The sequence below is a fragment of the Lepidochelys olivacea genome, assembly GCF_965140295.1.
Source record: "Lepidochelys olivacea isolate rLepOli2 genome assembly, chromosome: 15".
Classification (NCBI taxonomy): domain Eukaryota; kingdom Metazoa; phylum Chordata; order Testudines; family Cheloniidae; genus Lepidochelys; species Lepidochelys olivacea.
Genome location: NC_140425.1, coordinates 3,110,828 through 3,131,059, shown reverse-complemented (window position 1 = coordinate 3,131,059; position 20,232 = coordinate 3,110,828). Strand labels below are relative to the sequence as shown.

Sequence of the window (20,232 nt, the reverse complement as noted above, 5' to 3'; positions counted from 1 at the left end):
TTATCTAGGGGTTTGTCTAGCCTGTCTCTGTTTGGTCAGTAGGCTGAGCTGAACCACAAGTGAAGACATCGCATGTGTAATCTGGCATGTGGTACTACTGCGGTGCCCATGGCCATATGCCTCAAAAGTCTGAGGCGGTGTTTGGCTGACATTTGTGGGCTGTTTTAAACAGTCTCTATGAGTATTGTCAAAGAGAGGAATCTGTGCTGAGGTAGGAGGGCTCTGGCTTGTAATGAGTCATGGTCAGTGCCTATGAACTCCAGGACCTGCACTGGAGTGAGGGTTGATTACTGGCAATTCCATTACCAAGTCTACTGTGGATCTGGTGAATTGGCAAGCCTCTGAGGAGACAATCATCCAGGCAGGGGTAAATCATGATCCCCTGGGAGTATAGGTGCATTGCCACTACTAAGAGAACCTTGGAGAATACTTTTGGAGCTTACGGCAGACCGAAGGGGAGTACTCGGTACTGGCAGTGGTCATGTTCTAGGGTAAGTCTGAGGAACTGTCTGTGAGACGGCAGGATTGAGATATGAAAGTAAGCGTCCTAAAAGTTGAGGGCCAAAAACCAGTCTCCCTGTTTCAGCAGGGGAATAATCGTTACTAGAGTGAACATCTTGAATTTTTGTGCTTTGACATATTTGTTGAGTGCTCTGAGGTCTAGCATGGATCTCCAACCTCCCTTCATCTTGGCTATTAGGAAATGGTAAGAATAAAAACCTTTGCTTCATAGAAGTACTGGTTCTATCGCGCTATCTATTTCTTGTCGTACAAAACTCTTGTGAGCAGGGTCACTGCAAAGGGAGAGGGAAGAGCGCTGTCAAGGGAGTAAGGAGATAAAATGGATGGAGTACCCAGTGCAAACAATTCCCAAGACCCAGTGGGGCTGTCTGAGGGTCTGCTCAAGGAGCACGGCAGGGCTGCGGGGAAGACTCTCATGCCAGAAGACGACTCGGTGCCGAGGTCCCGGTCCCGAGAAGAGGAGACACCAGTATGTCCGATACATAGACGTCTCTCAAGAGCCAGAATTCCAGCAGCACCAACCGACTCTGTGCTACTGGCGGTACTGAGGGGGTTGGTGATCTTGCCCACACCAACTGCTCCGGTGCTGTTATGGGGCACTGATGACAGTACTGATGGAACCACGTGTATGGCAGTGTCTTCTTAGTGGAGTGCTGGCACCTGTCTTTGTCCTTGGGTGCCGCTGACTCTGTGCCTGTACCCATCAGGTCCTTAGGCATATTAACGACACCTGCCACTCCAGATTTTTGTGAGCCATGGTACCAGGCTGGGACTGTCTTGGTGCTGATGGTACCGAACATGCTTGAGATTGTTTAAGGCTGACTTGGGGCTCACTCTGGGGACTTCCTACTATCTTTTTCAATGACTTACGAAAGGAGTCAGTAACTGATTTCTTCAACCCACAGTCCTTGGATGTTGAGGGCTGTGGGGAAGAGTCACGTCTGCCAGGTGACTCTTGGCATGGGTCCGGGAAGGACTGGAGGGCTGCCTCCATAAAGATGATCTTCTGTCTCAACTGCCTGTCCTTGCAAGACCTGGGCCTGAGTTACTGGCAGAGACCATACTTCTGTGGAATGTGGCCTTCCCAATGGCAGCATATGCACAAGGAGTGCTTGCCTGCTACAGGGATAACCTCTTTGCAGGAGAGACACTTCTTGAAGCCCGGTGAACCGGGCATACCCTGTTGGCGGAAGGATCCCTGATGAAAAAGGGGGAAACAATAAAGTCTTTTTGTTTTGTTTGAGAAGAAAGTAAAATGAAAAAAACTACAACTAAGACTGGAGAGACTAACTAGCTATAGAAATGTCAAAGAAGGTAATGGTCGGAAATGGACTGCTCCATCTCTAGCCAGAGGCAGTTGAGAAGGAAGTAAGGGGGGTTAGCCTCATGCATAAGGAGAGATAGCGCACGCATGGGCATAATGGACACTGCTACTGAAGTTCTCTGATCCACAATGCAGGGACACAAGCACACCTACAGTGGAGCACCCATAGGGACACTAGTCAAACAGGAAGGGTTATATACACAGGAGTGTATAACATGGAGGTAATTGTAGAAATGTAAAGACCCCACACACAGGAAGCATTACAGAGATTTAGGGGACTGTAACATATCTAATCAAATTAATCTCTAATTTGCCACAATCAACTGCTCAAGATAGATGCTGCATAAGGACTCCACTGAAAGCTCCTGGAAAGACTGGAAAGGAAAAAACTTACAGTATTTATAAAGTTATCACAGATATACCAGAGACAAATAGCCGAAAGTGTCAGTCAACACAAACACTTAATCTCTGTCCAGAGCCCTTGTGTGTCGCCAGTATTGTATGGGGGTGTAAAAACCAAAAAGGGGGGGGGGGGGATCAAAAACTGACAAGGTGAGTTACATGCTGACGTCTGATGTAAGAGTTCTGCAACAACAAAAGTTAAGGTGAGGGTATTAGTAATTCATAGCTGGAAGAGTTACAGAGTTAACAAGGAATCAGAATACAGCAAAGCTTCTCATGCATGCACACACAACATTACAACCCTTCTGATTATGCATACTCAGAAACTAGAGGCACCATACACTGCTGTAACTCTTGTGTTTCCTACTATTTACAGAATCTACTGAATGTTCATTACTTTCATTGTAGTTACTTGCACCCATTTTGAGCCCTGGTACATTAGCACCCTGAGCATGTTTCATTACTAACTGACATTCCCAGTTCCAAGTAAGCTAAGGTTTTATTTGCTGAAAAGTGCCAGTCCTCAATTTGGTGACAGTGAATGCTCCTGATCTGGAGTCTCACCTGTAAACCACAGCCGGGATACGTTTCCAGGACCGAAAACTTGCCACACTCTCCAGCTCCTTGTCCGTGATCCAAGCGGGAACTATGAGCTCCTGTGGGTAGCTACCACAGAGCCTGAGTGGAAAGAGGAAGTGAATGGTTAAATGCAGCAGACAATTAGCAGATACACAACCTACTGACAACACAAAATAAAAGGCTGTACAAGCAAACAAAGAGCTGTTCATTTCGCAAGCCATACTATTTGTGAGCTCCTGATCAATCATATATGCTGCTACAATCCTCTTTATCAGACATTAAAGAATACAGTGGACCAGAACCTTAGCTGGTGTAAGTCAGCATAGCTCCACTTATTTCAATGGAGCAGTGTTGCTTTCACCATTTGAGGATCTGACCCAGCGTTTCCTTAGGAAAATTATAACCCAATGGTATTGAACTCCAGCTGCCAGGAACACATCAAAACAGAAGAGAAATTCCCCATCTTTCAAAACCAAAGAGTTAGTAAGTCCACTCTCTTCTATAAGCTCATATCACAAAGCCACTAGGAATGGAGTCATTATGGCCTGGCAGATTTGGTCAGCAGAGGATATATGTGTAAAACTGAACCAACATATCAACCTATCAATCCCTTTCGGAAGGTAGGAACTGGATTATGCTGATTTGTGGTGATTTGGCAAAATGGCACTTTTCCCTGTGGGCTGCCATCTTCTGCTCCAGAATTTAGTGAAAAGAGTGATGTGTGCTAGAGTTACACAAAGTGTCTGTAAGATTAGCTTGGAGAGGTGTGAACAGTTCCCATTCATTACCATAGGGTATTAATTCTTAGACAAATGATGTTTATATAAATGTCAACTTTGGTAACTACTTAACCACTAACCCAAACTTGCAAGAAAAAATAGGATACTCATATTTTGAAAAAAGAAAAGGAGGACTTGTGGCACCTTAGAGACTAACCAATTTATTAGAGCATAAGCTTTCGTGAGCTACAGCTCACTTCCTCAGAGGCATATCGTGGAAACTGCAGCAGGCTTTATATATACACAGAGAATATGAAACAATACCTATTCCCACCCCACCAGCAGGACAGTGGGGTGGGAATAGGTATTGTTTCATATTCTCTGTGTATATATAAAGCCTGCTGCAGTTTCCACGATATGCATCTGAGGAAGTGAGCTGTAGCTCACGAAAGCTTATGCTCTAATAAATTGGTTAGTCTCTAAGGTGCCACAAGTCCTCCTTTTCTTTTTGCGAATACAGACTAACACGGCTGTTACTCTGAAACCTGTCATATTTTGAAGATCAACTCAATCTACTATGACAGGTTTCAGAGTAGCAGCCGTGTTAGTCTGTATTCGCAAAAAGAAAAGGAGGACTTGTGGCACCTTAGAGACTAACCAATTTATTTGAGCATAAGCTTTCGTGAGCTACAGCTCACTTCATCGGATGCATCCAATGAAGTGAGCTGTAGCTCACGAAAGCTTATGCTCAAATAAATTGGTTAGTCACTAAGGTGCCACAAGTACTCCTTTTCTTTTTTCAATCTACTATGCGTGGATTCTCACTGAATCTCAGTGAGTATAAGAGAACACCAACACTTCCTCTCCCCACCCCCTGCCCCAATCTGACCAGTGGTTGAAAGGAACCTTCCAAGAATGAACTATAACAGCAAGGTTATAATTCTAACCAAACAGAACTCTGGAATGACAGAACATCTTTGTCTCTTACTGCTTTTACAGGCTGCCTGTCATAAATATAAAGGGAAGGCTAACCACCTTTAAATCCCTCCTGGCCAGAGGAAAAAACCCTTTCACCTATAAAGGGTTAAGAAGCTAAAGATAACCTCGCTGGCACCTGACCAAAATGACCAATGAGGAGACAAGATACTTTCAAAGCTGGAGGCGGGAGAAACAAAGGGTTCTCTCTGTCTGTGTGTTGCTTTTGCTGGGACCAGAGCAGGAATGCAGGTCAGAACTCCTGTAAAGGGCTAATAAGCAATCTAGTTAGATTTTGTTTTGTTTAAATGGCTGATAAAATAAGTTGTGCTGAATGGAATGTATATTCTTGGTTTTGTGTCTTTTTGTAACTTAAGGTTTAGCCTAGAGGGATTCTCTATGTTTTGAATCTGATTACCCTGTAAGGTATTTACCATCCTAATTTTACAGAGGTGATTCTTTTACTTTTTCTTCAATTAAAATTCTTCTTTTAAGAACCTGATTACTTTTTCTTTGTTCTTAAGATCCAAGGGTTTGGGTCTGTGTTCACCTATGCAAATTGGTGAGGATTTTTATCAAGCCTTCCCCAGGAAAGGGGGTGTAGGGCTTGGGGGGATATTGGGGGAAAAGATGTTTCCAAGCAGGCTCTTTCCCAGTTATATTTTGTTAGACGCTTGGTGGTGGCAGCAATAAAGTTCAGGGACAAAAGGTGAAATAGTTCGTACCTTGGGGAAGTTTTAACCTAAGCTTGTAAAAATAAGCTTAGTGGGTTTTTCATGCAGGTCCCCCCATCTGTACCCTAGAGTTCAGAGTGGGGAAGGAACCTTGATACTGCCTAACTCATCTTTGTAACAAAAAGCCTGTATAACTGTGGAAGCAGCAGGAGACAAGGAGAAACAGCACGATGCGCCAGTCAGCTCTACACAGATAACACTGTCCACAGACCATCACTTGGGAACCCTTACCGTAATGTTTTAAAATTGCATTTCATTTCTCATCCAAATTTAAGCAGATTTCTAAGGGGAAAATTGTGAGCCCATAAAGAATGTCTTCCACAGCTTGAGATAAATTGCAGGGAACAGAAAATATTTTCTTCCAATAAGGGTAACAGAAGTGGAAGTAATTACAAACAATAAGTCATGCATTTTCCCCCAATTCAGGGCAGCACGTAAGCATGTGCCTAAGTTTATTTCTATTCAGAAAAGCACTGAAGTACATGCATAAGTGCTTTCCTGAACAGGACTGCTTTTCTGAATTGACACCTCAGACTCTAAAAACGCCAAAAGGGAAAAAATTATGGTTTTCCCCCATTGTGTTTCTTTACGATGTATAAATAAAAAAGGCCTCTTTTCTTTTTTTAAAAAATCTTACACATGTCAAGAATATCTAGTCTTGTCTCCCAGTTTTGTTGGAGGACTCCTGTGAAACTAGAGAACTGGAGTGGGAACTTTCTCAGATCTCAGTTCAAAGGCCTGGGTGTTTCAATCTTCCACAAAGATTCTTTCTTCCCAGTCTTTGTCAGGTGTTTGAGGAAAACAGTTGCTAATAAAAGCAAAATATTTTAAACAGTCTGAATAAGAATCATTTCCCTTCTCATTTGGTCAATTTCACTTTCTTGTAATGTTATAGTCCCTCTAGTTCTCCTGTCCTCCACGGAGTCTTCCAGCAAGAAGAACAGAAAATCAAGACCTGATATCTCTAATTAGAAAAATATATATACTTGAAAGCCCATTTTAAGGCATTCTTTATAAATACATAAATCTGCAAAAAGGGCAAAAGCTTATTTTTCCCTTTTTGCAGATTTTCTTTCATTGCAGAACTTCTCCATTTTAAAACGTTCCAGTGATCTGCTACATGAGGATTAGTGTTTTGACAGGGTACTTGGCTGTGAAGCAACAGTCTACAGAGATTCATACAACTTACTTGTATTTCTCATTGATATTGGATATCCTCCAGGAATTGTTCATATCGAAACCCATCCGTTCAACTTCATTTTTAAACCTCGAAGTTACATGCTCCCCTGGATATCAAAGGCAGACAGAGGAAATAAATCAGAAGCACAAGTAAAGGTTTCTACTTTCCAAAATAGGTTGAGAAAGACACAACTACACTCATTCAGGAAACAGGAAAGTAACAGGCACTGTGCAGCAGGAAAGCTGTATACATTTTTAACCCCCACATTGAAAAATCCATATCAAGCAAGAGTAAAACTGTATCCCATGATGACCCTCAGTAATTGACTCTTCACACAGTAAAGAATAACTAATTTTTTTTTTAACAGTATTGTGTCTAAGTCCCTGTAGATTCATACAGGAAACACCAAACTTCTGTGTAAATAGCAGACCAGATTCAAACACATTAGGAAAAACAAGTATAATTTAGATAAGTATGCTCTAATGAAGTCCAGAATACAATCTACCACACAGGGACAAGTTCTATTAATGTCTCCTTTCCAGAGCACAGGAGAGTTTTGTATCAATGAGAAATAAACTAAGCTCTGGTCTGCCTGATTCCCAGATGGAAGGAACAGATGGTCTAATGCAGCGGTTCTCAAACTGTGGGTCAGGACCCCAAAGTGGGTCATGATTCTCTTTTAATGGGGTCGCCAAGGCTGGCGTTAGACTTGCTGGGGCCCGAAGTCGAAGCCTGAGCCCCACCACTATGGGGGCTAAAGCCCAAGCCCCACCACCTGGGGCTGAACCCAAAGCCCGAGGGTTTCAGCCCTGGGTGGAGGGATTCAGGTTACAGGCCCCGCTCCCAGGGCTGAAGCCCCTTGGACTTCAACTTTGGTCCCCCCATCCAGGGCTGTCGGGCTCCGGTGGGATCAGGTTTCAGTACCCACTCCTGTGGTCATGTAGTAATTTTTGTTGTCAGAAGGAGGTCACGGTGCAATTAAGTTTGAGAACCCCTGGTCTAATGGATAGGGCACTAACCTGGAACTCAAGAGACCTTGGCTCAATTCCCAATTCAGCCTTTCCTGTATGACCTTGGGACAAATCACTTAATTTACCCTGAGCCTCAGTTTCGCATCCCTTCCTCACAGTGGTGTTCTGAGATTAAAATTCATTAACAATTGTCAGATTCTTAGATATTACTGTAATGAGGGCCATAGAAATTCCTAAATCAATACATTATGGCAACTGGAATGTTTACAATATATTTTTGTATAGCGCCTTTCGAAAAAGTACCTCAATACAGTTGAAAAAAAAATTCAAGACAATAAAAAAAGTGAATCAGAGCCAGAAAGGTTGATATAGCTAAAAGGTATCAGTATATTAACAAGTTCCCTTCCTTTTCATACAAGGTGCAGAAGAAGATGATTTGTAGAGACTTCTAGGTCTACAAAATATATTAAATCCAATGAATGCCTGACCATCACTAGACAGAACAATTCTAAAAGTCTATTCATGATCAAACACTTTCAATTATTGTATCACTACATCATGGGACAAAGTATCTATTAACAAAAGGAGAAAATTGAAAATTAAGTGCCATACATATTACACATCTGTTACACAATTCAGAACACATTAATACTTGAAGAAATAGTTATATACCTGTAAAAATGAAAATTAATGTTACATACTTCCAAAAACCTACATTTTTATATCTTCTTGGTAAATACTTGTAGACAAAATTAAAAATATAATGGCAAATAGCTTAGTTAGAATAAAAAATGTATGAGAGTCAAAGCCTAACATCTACAGTTACACTACGATAAAAAAAATACATAATGATATCTATTTTATGTGTCAAGTTATAAGCTAAATATCAGACAGGATCAGGAAGAAAACTTCTCCCTGAACAACAATATTACAAAATTAGCTGGGTGTATAAGAGAAGGTAACTCACCTTTCAGTAACTGAGGTTCTTTGAGATGTGTGTCCCTGTGGGTGCTCCACTCCAGGTGATGGTGCCTCCCAGTGCCTGGTATCTTTAGTAGCAGTGCCTGGTCACGAAACACACGCTCAGCTGCTGTCTCGTGGTCTCGTTAGAGTCTGCCTGAGCGCGTGTGTCCCGCGATAGTTCCTTCTCTATCGTGATGTCAGAATAGTACTCCAAAGTAGAGAGAAGGAGGGCGGGGAGTAGAGCACCCACAGGGTGTCCACATGACTGCCTTACAGATATCAGGAATAGGTACGTTATAGAGGAAGGCAAAGGATGTTGACATCGCTCACACAGAATGAGTTCTGATGCCTTTGGGTGGTTGGGCATTCTGAATGCAGTAACAGGATCTGATGCAGTCAGAGATCCACTTGGAAAGGCGTTGCTTAGAGATAGCCCCACCCTTTGATCTCTCACTAGTGGACACAAATAGCCGCGGGGACTTACAAAATGGTGTAGTCCTGTCCAGATAAAAGGTGATTGGTTGTCTAACATCGAGGGTGTGTGGAGCCGCTTTGTGCAGAGTGTCATGAGGTTTGGGATAGAATGCAGGTAAGTATATTGGTTGGTTAAGGTGGAAGGTGGACACCACCTTAGGGAGAAATTTAGGATGGGGTCGCAGGGTAACTATCTTTACAGAAGGTTGTGTAGGGAGGGTAGGCCATCAGGGTGCTTATTTCCCCTACTCTCCTTACTGATGTTACAGCAACCAAGAAAGCTACCTTCATAGACATGTGGAGAAGAGATGAGGTAGCTACGGGCTCAAAGGGAGGTTTCATAAGACAGTGAAGAACTAGGCTGAGATTCCAGGCAGCTGTTGATGGATAAATCTCAGGGTAGAGATTTTGCAGGCCTGTGAGAAAGCATTTTGTAGTAGGGTGGGGAAAGAGTGAATATCCGTCCAGCAAATCATGGAAGGTGGTGACGGCTGTGAGGTGTACTCTGATGGAGCTGAGAGATAGCCCATCCTGTTTTAGTTTCAAAAGGTGGTCTAGGACGTTAGGGAGAGTCACGGTATGGGGTGTCAAGTATTTTTGGGAGCACCACATGGAGAAGCATTTCCACTTCTGCAGGTAAGTCTTACAAGTGGAGTCTTTTCTACTATGCAGGAGGACATACTTGGACTTGCTCAGAACAGGCTAGTTCGTGGGTCTGGAACCATGAAGGAACCAAGCCATCAGATGGAGTTTCTGGAGCTGTGGGTGAAGAAGCTGGCCGTTGTCCTGAGAAAGCAGATCTGGTCTGTTGGGGAGAGTCCGTGGAGGACGGATGGACATGCAGAGCAGGTAAGGATGCCATGTCTGTCTCAGCCAAGCCGGGGCAATAAGTCTGTCCCGGGCCTTGTCATCTCTGATCTTGTGTAGAACCCTGTGTATCAGAAGGATTGGTGGAAAGGCGTACATGAGAGAGTTGTTCCACAGGATGAGGAACGCATCTCCTAGGGATGCAGTCCCAAATCCCGCTCTGGAGCAAAATAGGTGGCATTTGCGATTCTGGGTTGTAGCAAAGAGGTCTATTGATAGGGTGCCCCAGTGGGATCATCATAGAATATCAGGGTTGGAAAGGACCTCAGGTGGTCATCTAGTCAAACCCCCTGCTCAAAGCAGAACCAATCCCCAATTTTTGCCCCAGATCCCTAAATGGCCCCCTCTAGGATTGAACTCACAACCCTGGGTTTAGCAGGCTAATACTGAAACCACTGAGCTATCCCTCCCCCAACAGAAGAGCTGTTGTAGTATCGTGGGATATAATTCCCATTCTTTTTTTTTTTTTTTTTTTTTTTGGGGAAAAGTGTCTGCCGAGGGTGTCAGCGGTAGTGTTGTGACACCCAGGTAGCATGAATCGGTAATTTCTATGTGGTGTTGTATGCACTAATTCCATAGCCAGATGGCCTCCACGCATAGGGAGTGCGATCGTGCTCCCCCCATCTGTTGATGTAAAACACACATGCTATATTGTCCGTCAGGACCCGGACAGATTTGTTCTTTATGAGGGGGAGAAAGTGAAGGCAGGCTTGTCTCACTGCTCTGAGCTCTAGGAGCTTTATGTGCAGATGCATCTCTGGCAGGGACCAACGGCCCTGTGCCATGTGTCTCCCCAGGTGCACTCCCCAACCGATCAGGGAAGCGTCTGTGGTGAGCATGAGTGCCAGGGAGCGTTGCTGGAAGGGAACGCCCATGTAGAGGTTCTCTGGTCTTGTACACCATTGTAGAGAAGCTGGAGGAGTTAGCATCACGCAGAAGCTGTGTCTGCTGGGTTTGAAGTTTGAGTTGAGCCAACCTTGAAGACATCTCATGTGCAGCCTGGCGTACTTGACCACGAAGGTGGTGGCTGCCATGTGGCCAATGAGCTGTAGACAAATTCTTGCCTGTATCTCGGCATGAACAGAGAGCGTGAGTATGAGATGTGTAATAGCGAGGAATCTGTGGTGTGGCTGTGAGGCTCTGGTTCGGACTGAGTCCAGGTGAGCTCCAATGAATTCAATCTGCTGTGTAGGTGTCAGGGTGGATTTTTGGAAGTTTGTTTGCAGATCTAAGCTGTGGAAGAGGGAGATGGCGAAATGGGTAGCTCATAGTGGCCAGCCCTCTGTGGAGATAGAGGCGGTTAGGGACTATTTAGAAAAGCTGGACGTGCACAAGTCCATGGGGCCGGACGAGTTGCATCCGAGAGTGCTGAAGGAATTGGCGGCTGTGATTGCAGAGCCACTGGCCATTATCTTTGAAAACTCGTGGCGAACCGGGGAAGTCCCGGATGACTGGAAAAAGGCTAATGTAGTGCCAATCTTTAAAAAAAGGGAAGAAGGAAGATCCTGGGAACTACAGGCCAGTCAGCCTCACCTCAGTCCCTGGAAAAATCATGGAGCAGGTCCTCAAAGAATCAATCCTGAAGCACTTGCATGAGAGGAAAGTGATCAGGAACAGCCAGCATGGATTCACCAAGGGAAGGTCATGCCTGACTAATCTAATCGCCTTTTATGATGAGATTACTGGTTCTGTGGATGAAGGGAAAGCAGTGGATGTATTGTTTCTTGACTTTAGCAAAGCTTTTGACACGGTCTCCCATAATATTCTTGTCAGCAAGTTAAGGAAGTATGGGCTGGATGAATGCACTATAAGGTGGGTAGAAAGCTGGCTAAATTGTCGGGCTCAACGGGTAGTGATCAATGGCTCCATGTCTAGTTGGCAGCCGGTATCAAGTGGAGTGCCCCAAGGGTCGGTCCTGGGGCCGGTTTTATTCAATATCTTCATAAATGATCTGGAGGATGGTGTGGATTGCACTCTCAGCAAATTTGCGGATGATACTAAACTGGGAGGAGTGGTAGATACGCTGGAGGGGAGGGATAGGATACAGAAGGACCTAGAGCAATTGGAAGATTGGGCCAAAAGGAATCTGATGAGGTTCAATAAGGATAAGTGCAGGGTCCTGCACTTAGGACGGAAGAACCCAATGCACAGCTACAGACTAGGGACCGAATGGCTAGGCAGCAGTTCTGCAGAAAAGGACCTAGGGGTGACAGTGGACGAGAAGCTGGATATGAGTCAGCAGTGTGCCCTTGTTGCCAAGAAGGCCAATGGCATTTTGGGATGTATAAGTAGGGACATAGCGAGCAGATCGAGGGACGTGATCGTTCCCCTCTATTCGACATTGGTGAGGCCTCATCTGGAGTACTGTGTCCAGTTTTGGGCCCCACACTACAAGAAGGATGTGGATAAATTGGAGAGAGTCCAGCGAAGGGCAACAAAAATGATTAGGGGACTGGAACACATGAGTTATGAGGAGAGGCTGAGGGAGCTGGGATTGTTTAGCCTGCAGAAGAGAAGAATGAGGGGGGATTTGATAGCTGCTTTCAACTACCTGAAAGGGGGTTCCAAAGAGGATGGCTCTAGACTGTTCTCAATGGTAGCAGATGACAGAAAGAGGAGTAACGGTCTCAAGTTGCAGTGGGGGAGGTTTAGATTGGATATTAGGAAAAACTTTTTCACTAAGAGGGTGGTGAAACACTGGAATGCGTTACCTAGGGAGGTGGTAGAATCTCCTTCCTTAGAGGTTTTTAAGGTCAGGCTTGACAAAGCCCTGGCTGGGATGATTTAACTGGGAATTGGTCCTGCTTTGAGCAGGGGGTTGGACTAGATGACCTTCTGGGGTCCCTTCCAACCCTGATATTCTATGATTCTATGATTCTATGATAGTGTCTCGTCGTATGAGTTGCCTTTGATGAGGCAATCATCTAGGTAGGGGAAGAGTATGATCCCGTGTCTGCAGAGGTGGGCTACAACTACGGCTAGGGTCTTGGAGAATACTCTTGGTTCTGTGGAGAGTCTGAAAGGGAGTACCCTGTATTGAAAATGTTCATGTCTGAGCGTGAATCGCAGAAAGCGGCTGTGGGTTGGATGAATGGATATGTGAAAATCGGCATCCTGTAGGTCGAAGGCTGTGAACCAGGCTGTGTTCCAGCGCGGGTATTATTGTGCCCATTGTGACCATCTTGAATTTCTGTACACGTACGAATTTGTTCAGTCAGAATAGGTCTAGGATAGGCCTCCATCCCCCGCTCTTCTTCTGGGTCAGAAAGTAGTGGGAGTAGAACCCTCTTCCTCAATGTTGTGTCAGCACAGGCTCCACTGCACCTAGCTGTAGAAGACGAGCCACTTCTAAGCGAAGTAGGTGCTCGTGAGTGGGGTCCCTGAAGAGGGACAGGGAAGGGGGAATGGTAAGAGGGTAGGATATAAAAGGGATGGAGTAACCGGACTGAACTATGTCCAGGACCCAATGGTCCTGTGTGATCTGCTGCCAGGAATGGTGGAAAGCCTGGAGGCGGTAGCCAAATGGGCAAATAGGTGGTGGAGTCAAGGGGTGGTCGCGCAGACCCTTGACCAACACTTCAAAATTATTGTTTGTTTCCCAGTGGATGGGAAGTAGCTGGTTGTGCTTGGTTTTGTCTGTGCCTAGGAGGTCTAGCGCGATTCCTGGATATATCGTATGGTCTGGGCTGGGGCCAGTGATATCGTTGTGTGAGTGGCCTCTGATAAGGTTTATACCGTTGTCTCCTGGGAAGGGATGGGTAGATGCCCAGGGTAAGCAGGGTTGCTCTAGAGTCTTTCATAGTGTGAAAGACTTAGTCGTGTTTCTTTTTTTTTTTTTCTTTTTTTTTTTTGGAAAAAAGCTCATCTTTATCAAAGGGGACGTCTTCCACTTTGGTCTGCAGGTCTTTGGGGATACTGGATGCAGACAGCCAGGAAGATCTGTGCATAACCACCGCAGTTGCGGTAGTGTGGGCTGCTGTGTCCGTCATGCGTAAAGATGCTTGTAGGGCTGTTCTGGAGACCAACTAGCCCTTGACAAGGACTGACTTAAATTCTGCTCTCCTGTCCTCCGGGATATGGGAGATAAAATCAAAGAGTTTATTGAAATTGTCGAAGTCGTAGCTTGCAAGTAGGGTGGAATAGTTTGCAATTCTGAATTGCAGAGTGAAGGAGGTATAAACCTTGCAGCCCAAGAGGTCAAGGTGTTTGAGGTCCTTGTCTTGCGCAGTGGGCTGATAGTGCGGCTGTTTCATCCTGTGTGTCACTGCATCCACTACAAGAGAATTCGGTTGTGGATGGGAGAATAAGAAGTCTACATCCTTAGCAGGAACATAATATTCACATTCAGCCTTTTTGCAAGTTGGTAGGATAGAGGCTGGGGTCTGCCAGAGGGCGTCAGCTGGTTCTACAAGTGCTTCATTTATGGGGAGCACGATCTTTGAGGGCACAGAAGGTTGCAGGATTTTGAGGAGTCTGTGTTGTGTCTCCTGGACCTCCTCTAAGGGGATGTCCTGGCTGAGTGCCACCCTCTTGAAAAGTACTTGGAATTGTTTAAAGTCGTCCACATTCTGTGGAGGGGGAGGCATGAAGGCTCTGTCTGGAGCTGATGGAGAGTTAGGAGTCGGTGAATCAGGCTATGGTCCATAGCCCACCTCTTGGGGGGGAGGGGGTGTTCAGGCGCTCTAGAAGTAGACAGAGCTGGAGATAGAGGCGCAGAAGGAGCTTGTGATCTGGTGGAAGAAGCATGAGGGCGAGTGGCAGTAGGAGCTGGCCAAGGGTGCCACTGAGACTAAGGCATGGGATAAGAGAAGGCAGGTGCCACCCATGGGAGAGGGGGGCAAAGTAGGGAAACTGAGGCTGGTGGTTGTGAGCCGTGACCTGAAGTGCAAAAGGTTCTGGTGGAGGAGGAGAGGCAAGTGGGGAGAACTTCGCCTGCTGCTGCATATCAGGCTCGCTGTCATTGAAGGTAGCCAGGTTAGGTGGGGAGAGCGGCTGGTCAAAGAGTGAGCACTGTGTCAAGGAGCGGAGAGTCAGGCTGAGGTCATCCTGACTTAAGAATTGCCGCTGCTGCTCCCTGGGCTGTGATCCTGCTGAGCATGATCTGTGCTCAGAAGTGCGCACGGACTTCTGTTTAGCTTTCCCCAGTGCTGTGGGCCGTTTGTAGGGCCCTGCGGGAGGTCCGCTGCTGCTGCTGGATTGGCAGGCAGGCTTAGAATCATAGAATCTCAGGGTTGGAAGGGACCTCAGGAGGTCATCTAGTCCAACCCCCTGCTCAAAAGCAGGACCCATCCCCAATTAAATCATCCCAGCCAGGGCTTTGTCAAGCCTGACCTTAAAAACTTCTAAGGAAGGAGATTCCACCACCTCCCTAGGTAACGCATTCCAGTGTTTCACCACCCTCCTAGTGAAAAAGTTTTTCCTAATATCCAACCTAAACCTCCCCCACTGCAACTTGAGACCATTACTCCTTGTCCTGTCCTCTTCCACCACTGAGAATAGTCTAGAACCATCCTCTCTGGAACTACCTCTCAGGTAGTTGAAAGCAGCTATCAAATCCCCCCTCATTCTTCTCTTCTGCAGGCTAAACAATCCCAGCTCCCTCAGCCTCTCCTCATAATTCATGTGTTCCAGACCCCTAATCATTTTTGTTGCCCTCCGCTGGACTCTCTCCAATTTATCCACATCCTTCTTGTACTGTGGGGCCCAAAACTGGACACAGTACTCCAGATGAGGCCACACCAATGTCGAATAGAGGGGGACGATCACGTCCCTCGATCTGCTCGCTATGCCCCTACTTATACATCCCAAAATGCCATTGGCCTTCTTGGCAACAAGGACACACTGCTGACTCATATCCAGCTTCTCGTCCACTGTCACCCCTAGGTCCTTTTCCGCAGAACTGCTGCCTAGCCATTCGGTCCCTAGTCTGTAGCTGTGCATTGGGTTCTTCCGTCCTAAGTGCGGACCCTGCACTTATCCTTATTGAACCTCATCAGATTTCTTTTGGCCCAATCCTCCAATTTGTCTAGGTCCCTCTGTATCCTATCCCTGCCCTCCAGTGTATCTACCACTCCTCCCAGTTTAGTATCATCCGCAAATTTGCTGAGAGTGCAATCCACACCATCCTCCAGATCATTTATGAAGATATTGAACAAAACCGGCCCCAGGACTGACCCCTGGGGCACTCCACTTGACACCGGCTGCCAACTAGACATGGAGCCATGTCTTGGTGCCAACGTTCTTGTGGGCACCGGGGCAGAACGCGCTGTTGGAACTGGGTCTATTTTCGGTGCCGAGGAGACCTTCCTGGTACAGGAAGTCAGGTCCCTGCCTCTGCGCTCCACGGGAGCTGTGGCTGAGGTGCTGGGACGGTCGGAGGCACCTGCCTTTGGCACTGTCAGCAATGAGGGTAAGGATCTGGCAGGAGACCCTTTACCTTTTGAAAGTCTCTGCACAGAGACACTTGGGCTTCCTGCCTCTTCGCCTGGGAGGGTGAAGCCGTGCTCCCAATTGGTTCCAACCTGGCCGGGGAGCGTGAGGGAGAGGGTTTGCTATTGCCCGTCTCCATAGACGGCTGTTGGGATTTCTCCATCAGGAGCATTTTCGGCCGCAGGTCCCTGTCATGATGAGCCCTGGTTTTGAGGATGGTACAATGGACACACTTGGCAGGAACGTGTGTCTCGCTGAGGACTTCACACAATGCGAGTGTCCGTCGGACCTTGGTATAGAGTCTTGACAGGAAGCACACTTTTTGAATCCTGAAGACCCTGGCATTATTGCACTAGGAATGCCAGGGGAGAGTATCTCAATGGGAGACAAACTTGAGGAAAAGGAAGGGTTTTTTTTTGTTTTGTTTTTTAAACTAAGTAACTATTCTAAAGGAAGGGAAATAACTGAGATGTTACTAACTATTTCTATGTCTTTATACTTGTTTCCTTCAGAGACCAGGGAAAAGGAACAGCACTGCCCCGAGTCCCATCTTCAGCCGAGGATGGTTGAGAAGGAACTGAGGGAGGTGCGGGACGTGCGCGCTCAGGCAGACTCTACCGAGATCATGAGACAGCAGCTGAATGAGTGCGTCCCGACCAGGCACTGCTACTGAAGATCTCTGATCACCAGCGCTGGGAAGCACCGTCACCTGGAGTGGAGCACCTACAGGGACAGCACTCAAAGAAGAATGGCATTTTATTGACTCTCTCTGAAACATTAGATATAAGCCAGAACTGGAGCAGCATATATGACTAGATGAACCAATGGTCTTTTGATATGGCAATTACTCTTTTATAGGTCACAAAATTGAAACAAGTTTTGTGTACTCAATCTAGTTCCTACTAATCATTTGTCAACACTATAAAACTTGCCATCACACAGACTCTGATCAAGAAAGCTATAGTACTAGGGGACTGATCCAAAGCTCCTGAAATCCATGGGAGTTTTTCCACTGACTTCAGGGATCAGGCCCTAGAACAGGGGTGGGCAAACTTTTTGGGCCGAGGGCCACATCTGGGTGGGGAAATTGATTGCAGGGCTGGGGCAGGGGGTTGGGGGCGGAGTGCAGGGTGTGGGAGGGAGGGGCGGAGTGCAGGAAGGGGCTCAAGGCAAGGGGTTGGGGCAGAGGAGGGGTGCAGGGTGCATGAGGGGACTCATGGAAGGGGGTTAGGGTGCAGGAGAGGTGTGGAGTGCAGGAGGGGGCTCAGGTCAGGAGGTTGAGGTGCAGGACGGGGCTCGGGCAGGGGGTTGGGGTGCAGGAGGGGTGTGGGATGCGGCGGGGGCTCAGGGCAGGGAGTTGGGGTGCGGGGTACAGGAGGGGTTCAGGCTCCGGCCTGGCGCCGCTTACCTAGAGCAGCTCTGGGGTGGCAGCGGCGCACCGGGGCCAGGGCAGGCTCCCTGCATGCCTGCCCCGGCCCTGGCCCTGCACCACACCACTCCAGGAAGCAGCCAGCACCATGTCCCTGCACAGCAGCTGGGGGAGGGGAAGGGGGCACAGGGCTCCACATGTTTCCCTCGCCTGTGGGTACCTCCCCCGAAGCTCCCATTGGCCACGGTAACCTATTCCTGGACATCAGGAGCTTTGGGGGAGGTACCCACAGGCAAGAGCAGCATGCGGAGCTCTCTGCCGCCCCAGAGGCTGCAGGGACTTGGTGTGGCCGCTTCCTGGAGCGGCGTGGCACCATGGGGGTGGCAATCAAGCGGGCCGGATCCAAAGCCCCGAGGGGCCGGATCTGGCCTGCAGGCCGTAGTTTGCCCACCCCTGCCCTAGAATAACAAGGATACCAAGGCCATCATTGAGATGTACTGGAGGAGGCAAATGCAAAATGTCTGTCCACCTTTCACTACATTTTCATTAATACTAACATTCAGCAAATTCACCTAATTTTCCTCTAAGCCTCTTTTCTAAATACGTACAATGGAAGTGTATAATTAGTTATAACTGATTCTCAACTGGAAGACTTATGGAGATACTTACTGTCATAACTAAAAGAAAAAGAAATCAACATATAAATAACAAGCAGTTATTTAAAAAAAAATAAATTTAGGATATTCCCCCTCCCAAAAATGCATTGGTTTTGGGAGAAGACTGATGATATCTAGCCTACTGTGACTACATTAAGCTCTGCAAGCCTAGGACTGTTTTGCAAGGTGGACCACACACAAGCATCACTCCAAGCGAAGGCTACAGAGAATCCCTATCATTTCCAAATGAACGAAAAGGAAACTTTGCCTAGGTTCCATCTTGGAGAGTGTAGCAGGGCAGTCACCCCACTCTGGTTTGGAAGGGGTTAAAAACAACCCTGGGAAAGGGCTAACCTGGGGAGCCAATCAGGAGCAGGCTTGAGGCAGCCAATAAGGACGGGGCTGGGCAGTATAAGGGCTAAAGGCGGAGTTGGGTCAGTCTCACTCCAGTCTGGGAGTGGGAAGGACCTAGCTCCCTGGGCATGGGCATGGGCACTCCCCAGGCTGAGGCCTTGTTAAAGACCTAAGCAGGTACTGGGGCTACAGCCCGGGGATAGGCAGAGGCAGCTGGTCCAACCCCCTTGCCAATGATGAGTGGCCATTACAGACTGCAGTTTGCCCCAGGGAAAGGGGGCTAGAGAATGACTGGCAGTAGCCACTCAGGCAAGGTGGGCATAGGGGGAGGGGGTTCCCCTGGGAAGGGAGACCCAGAGTGTGGGGGCACTGCTGTGAGCAGCACCTCAGGGTAAGGGGCACCGGGGACTGGGAGGGACATGGGGCCTGAGGCAGGTGAGACACAGGCCAGTAGAGGGTGCTCTGAGGCTGGAATTGAGCTAATTCCCGGACTGACCAGAAGGAGACGCTGTGGCGGTGAGTCAGCAATCTGCTACAGAGAGGTAAAGACTCCAGCATCACTTTCAATAGAACTTCATTTGCACTGGTTTCAGAGTAACAGCTGTGTTAGTCTGTATTCGCAAAAAGAAAAGGAGTACTTGTGGCACCTTAGAGACTAACCAATTTATTTGAGCGTAAGCTTTTTGTGAGCTACAGCTCACTTCATTGGATGCATACTATGGAAAGTTTAGAAGATCTTTTTATATACACACAAAGCATGTGTGTGTAAGCATGCACTAACCCTCTGAGTTTGTTGTATTTCATATAAAGAGAAGAAATAAGTTATAAAGTCCTTATTACCAATACAGAGAGCAGAACGGGATCAATTCTGACATATAAAGTAAAGCCCAGCAACCTTGTGGTTCTGCAGATTTCTTATTATGACAGACATTACAATTTTGGTCTTTTCTAACCCAGCAGGTAGAAAATTAGTAAATGAAATCAAACCGGTTGGCAGTCTCCATCATATTTATCTCTTAGCCCTGAACTTTAACTTTTCTAGCTTTCTCTTTTGGAGCAGTGATCACATCACTCAATATGTGGCACGCTCCTTCAGCACAGAGGGCAGATATAATTATCAGCTGTCTTGAGGAAAGTGGCCTTGAGAAAGCTTTCACATGCAGAAGGACTGACTGGATAACAGATGAGAATTTTTTAGCTAGATGCCACCATCAGTATTTTAAAAGTCCTGCCACAGGCCCAAGGTGTAGACTGGTAATTGTGCTTTAGAGCAACCAATAAAAGGTTTCAGAGTAGCAGCTGTGTTAGTCTGTATCTGCAAAAAGAAAAGGAGTACTTGTGGCACCTTAGACTTGGTCTCTAAGGTGCCACAAGTACTTATTTTCTTTTAATAAAACTTCAGTAACTTTAGTGGCAGGAGCCTCGATTGGAGAATGGAAACATTTTTATTTTGGTTGATTCTTTCTTGTTTTTAACTCATCAACGTGATATAAAATTGGTGATTCTCTATTCTCCCTCTTAAATGAAATCTTTAGCCTTAAAATTTTCTGTTTTCTCTGAAAGTGTTGACATGGTGAAAATAATCAGTATCTTCCTAAATATCTCCTTCTCCATGATTCTGAGAAATTGGGTTAATATAAATTTAATATAGCCTGGCTTAAATCAAATTAAGAGTGTCCACACGGGATTTAGCATTAGTTTAACAATCAGTTTA

At 46.5% G+C, this 20,232-nt stretch overlaps 1 protein-coding gene across 9 annotated transcripts in view; it reads right to left on the bottom strand.

The window, feature by feature from the left end:
- MTMR3 (myotubularin related protein 3) overlaps positions 1-20,232 on the bottom strand; it is a 235,858-nt gene that overhangs the window by 50,701 nt on the left and 164,925 nt on the right. For all 9 annotated transcript variants that reach the window (XM_084649078.1, XM_084649083.1, XM_084649084.1 and 6 more), the window contains 2 exons: positions 6,445-6,541; positions 2,813-2,926 (listed from right to left, as the gene is read on the bottom strand). In XM_084649078.1, coding sequence (XP_084505204.1) covers positions 2,813-2,926; positions 6,445-6,541 — 211 coding nt within the window. The remainder of the gene's footprint in view (positions 1-2,812; positions 2,927-6,444; positions 6,542-20,232) is intronic.